This window comes from Arachis ipaensis, chromosome B02 (genome assembly GCF_000816755.2).
Source record: "Arachis ipaensis cultivar K30076 chromosome B02, Araip1.1, whole genome shotgun sequence".
Classification (NCBI taxonomy): domain Eukaryota; kingdom Viridiplantae; phylum Streptophyta; class Magnoliopsida; order Fabales; family Fabaceae; genus Arachis; species Arachis ipaensis.
This window is the reverse complement of record NC_029786.2, coordinates 107,618,200-107,622,476: the sequence shown is the minus strand read 5'-3', so window position 1 is coordinate 107,622,476 and position 4,277 is coordinate 107,618,200. Positions and strand designations below refer to the sequence as shown.

General features: G+C 32.8%; 1 protein-coding gene and 1 long non-coding RNA gene across 2 annotated transcripts in view; one reads left to right on the top strand and one right to left on the bottom strand.

Moving 5' to 3' along the window:
* LOC110269121 lies at positions 7-2,560 on the top strand. The gene is made up of 2 exons (XR_002358221.1): positions 7-269; positions 1,798-2,560. It is a non-coding gene; the product is annotated as an uncharacterized LOC110269121 (long non-coding RNA).
* Positions 731-4,277, bottom strand: part of LOC107628055 (subtilisin-like protease SBT4.15) — a 3,844-nt gene continuing 297 nt past the window's right edge. The window contains exons 1-6 of the mRNA XM_021116711.1: positions 3,919-4,277; positions 3,094-3,194; positions 2,753-2,980; positions 2,131-2,239; positions 1,806-2,025; positions 731-1,403 (exon numbers count right to left, since the gene is read on the bottom strand). The exon at positions 3,919-4,277 is cut by the window's right edge and continues 297 nt beyond it. Coding sequence (XP_020972370.1) covers positions 862-1,403; positions 1,806-2,025; positions 2,131-2,239; positions 2,753-2,980; positions 3,094-3,194; positions 3,919-4,277 — 1,559 coding nt within the window. The 3' untranslated portion in view covers positions 731-861. The remainder of the gene's footprint in view (positions 1,404-1,805; positions 2,026-2,130; positions 2,240-2,752; positions 2,981-3,093; positions 3,195-3,918) is intronic.

The window sequence follows — 4,277 nt, the reverse complement described above, 5'->3', positions numbered from 1 at the left end:
GTAAAGTATAAATAAATAAGTAGATAAATGGAGGTTTGATCATGATATGTTCATTGTTTGATCTATAGTGTAGATAAATTTTATTTCCTTTATTCCTTAGGGTGAGTGCACCTCTTACTTAATTCAACCTATTTATTTACAGGGTTCACATCTCTGCTATCTATAGAGTGGATCTCTCTGATTTTCATCCACTAATTTGCATTGTTGAAGAATGGAGACCATGCACATGAAGCTAAGTTTTTATGGCTTCAGAAGAAACTCTTTTGGATGTACATTCTCTAATCTCTATCACTTTATCTTTTAGTATTCCATTCTATAGTTAAAATGAGTCATGCTATATTTTTAGGTCTTTATCACTGATATTTAGATCTTATTACTAAGAATATGACTAATGTAGCTTGAAAAATTGTAGTCATTTTTACCAACTCAAAATTTGTTTATTTTCAAATTTCAAACTTTGGACTACAAAAAAAGAAATGAATTTCCCCATTACTTTACCAATCTAATTGTGGCTTGCATCATATTTAATATTGAATGGATTGATTGCCTACTCAAAAATGGCTTGAGACAAAAAGCTTGGTCCTACAACTTTATTTATAATATATAGTCATTGGTTGAAAAAAAGGGTTAGGATAAAGATTGCTAAATCAGTATATTGCACTAGTTAATGTCGGGCATCAAAATTGAGTGAAATGGACAATCCATGCAGCCAAATATCTTTTCATTCCAATGTACATAAAATGAGAATGAAAATCAAATACTCCTAAACTTAGAATTAAAAGAAAAAGTAAAAGATAATAAAAGAACTCCTAATCAAAATTAATTCCTAAGCTAACAAAAAATTAGTCCACTACATGGAATTCAGTATACATTTCCTTGTTTATAGATAAGTATAGGGCTTCTAACATTGTGTTTGGAATCATTCCATTCAAGTGATGCTGATAATACCTTTATCCCTTTTGGAAATTGAGGACCCTTTATGACAACCTTAAAGGACAACTCTTGTTTTATCTTACTAAATTGTAATGTACTTGGTTCAACCTTAACTGAAAGATCCTTAGGTGCTGTAATGTTAGCCTTATAAGTTGAGTTTCCAGTTCCAACATTAGTCACAGTCCTATAAAATGTTGCTGAGATGGTAGAATTGGAAGGAATCTGAATATGCATTGAAGGGTAATTGAGTCCATCATTTCCTGGTGGCGGTTTATTAATGGTGGAACAATCAAAGCCTTTGCTTCCAACAAGTATACCAATGCTTGTGCTATTGAAACCTTCCTTGCATAAGAATGCAATGTAAGAGTCCATATTAATGTCGTAGATTAAGCCTGGGTCCAATGCTCTTATAGGGTTGATCCTTCCTGAACCAGTTCCTAACTCAGCTGCAAAGTCTTTCATGGGAATAGCTGAATCATAGAGGTCAAAGTAGATTAGCAAAATCAGCATGAAAATTTAAGGTTTAATTATTCATGTTAGAATATATTACCTTTCTAACAATTCAGATGGTCATTTCAGTTTCATCAAATTTCCAATTAGGTCCTTATAGTTTAAAAGTCTGTAATTGAGTCTTTATATTAGATAAAAACTTTCAATTTGGTTCTTTCTAACAATTTTTTGTTGAAATATTCTTTTTTGTTAAACGGTAAGGACCTAATTAAAAAATACTAGTAAAATTATAAGGACTAATAGAGTAATTAAACCAAAATTTAATTACTCAATTCCTTAGTTCTAAACCCATATTTCATTTTTTGTCCAAATATAATCAGCATTTTGTGGTGATGAATTTTTTCCATTAAAAAGGTTCTCACCAGTGGTCATGAGAGCAGACTTGACTGCAGCCGGAGTCCATTCACGGTGGAACGATTTCACATAGGCGGCAGCGCCGGCGGCATGAGGACAAGCCATAGAAGTTCCTGACAGTATATTAAAGGATTGAAAACGGTTGTCCTCAGGTTCAGGGTAAGTTGTTATGGTTTCCAACTTTGAATAACCAGCTAGAATGTCAACTCCTGGAGCAGCCAAATCAGGCTGCAAAAATAAAAATCAAGTGCTTCATAAGAAGGAAAATTACCAAATGCAATTATAAGCTTAAGATATCTAAGAGATTGTAGATGAATCATGAATGATGATCACCTTGAGGATTTTGGAGGTGATTAATTCAGGTCCTCTAGATGAGAAAGAAGCAATATATGGAACTTGGCCTGTTTTGCTTGTGGTTTTGTATATAACAGCTTGAGGATTCCTGAGTTCATAAATATTTAGATTGGTAGACATATATTTATTTAGATAAGAAGATAGATAGAAAATAGGTTACCCTGTCTCTATCTTGTAGCAAAATTTGTCTAACTTTTTATCTAAGAACTGTGGTATAGGGAAATGATAATGTCACTTCCATTTTACTTTTTTGCATCATATATTTTGTATGAATTTTTTAGAAAAATGAATGGTATTATCAAAATAGGAGTGACAATATCCATTCTCTAATATATAGTGACAGAACATTTTTCTGTCTCGAAACACTTATCAAACATGGAGTGAAAGAGCTAAACAAACTCTAAATACCGAAAAAAACACATATACTTTGACAGTCATTTAATTATATCTGTTCTTTTGAATGACTCTTTACGTGGTTGATATAAAAAATAGTTATTTTTTCTGATATGGTATTATGCAATTAAATACACGAGTAAAACTGTTTTACTGATTCTGCATCAAAATTAAATTCTAATAATAATAATAATAATAATAAACTTACTTGGTGGAATTGATGTAGAGAGAAATGTTTTTTCCCAGAGTGTAGGCATCAACAGTGGAACTAGGAATAATTGTGACTGGGGAATAGTCTGCTTTAACAGCAGAAGCAGAAATAAGACCAGCTCCCTCTAATTGTTTTATGGTTAAGTCCTGATTTCCAGTGTCTCCAAGGCAGTACACAATCTTTCCCTTCACTTTGTCTTTGCTTAGAGTCCCATAATCACAAGCACTGCATCATACATTTTAATTATTTTCTCTTACTTCATTGAATTAGTGTTCTTTAATACAAATTTTATCTAAAGTTGTGCTGAATTTTTTTGGTAATCAATGATATCAACATACCTGGCATTGCCATAGCTATCCCCTGAAGCATTAATGGCAAGGTCTCCACTAATCAATGGATACATTTTTTTCTTAGGGGAGAAGGTGTTTATAGATACTCCCTGGCAACAATCAATCAATTAAACAGCAGAGTAGTGAGTTATTTGTAATATAAGTAAATTCAAAAAAGAAAAAAAAATTCAACTTTGGCATATTTAATTTTTGAGTTTAATTTTAGGTGAAAACTCAAGTGCAGTCGACTTCACGTGAAGTTGATACCTAAGAGCCGTTAGATGATTTGACTGATTTGACTAAATTTTCATCTAACGGCTCTCAAATATCAACTTCACGTGAAGTCGACTTCACCTGAGTTTTCACCTTAATTTTAATGTATTGGCTTAGTAAAATATTTTATACACATTATTTTTTTAGATGACTATTCATTCAATCAAAGTAAAAAGTAGTTATTTTTTATGTGTTATATGTACATGCATAGAATTAAATTTTAATTTTTTTTTAAAAATATTTTCAATTTCTTTTAGAAGGTAAAAGCAAAAAAGGTGAAAACTCATGTGTTCCTACTGGTTTTACGTGAAGTTGAGAATTAAAAATCATTTAACGATTCTCAAGAATCTACTTCACATAGAGACAAACTGCATGTAAGTTTCTACTTTAAAAATACGACAACTACTAACTAAACAGATTGCTATAGATTTTTCTAAACAATAAAATTATGCAAAGAATTCGAACTCTACAATGAAAAACGACAGTTTAATGCACAAATATCTCGTACTAACGCAGAATTCGAAAAAAAAGTAGTATAGTATAGGCAATATAACCACTTACCGTAACTTTTTTGCCATTACCAAGGGATATTGGTGTTATAAACTGTCTACCACTAGAAGAAGCAGCGACAGTTAAAATCCATGGAGCAACATTCTGAACGGTTTCAGCATAAGGACCTTCATTCCCAGCTGAACATGTTGTTAAGATCCCTCTTTTCATTGCATGAAATGATCCAATGGCCACTGGATCCCTGAAGAACTCCCTTGGATTCCCTCCAAGAGACACAGATATGAAGTTCACACCATCAGCAATTGCATCATCAAACCCTGCCAACAAGTCCATGTCACTGCATCCGCTGTTCCAACACACTTTGTACACCGCTATGCGCGCGTTCGGGGACCCGCCGCGGGATGTCCCGC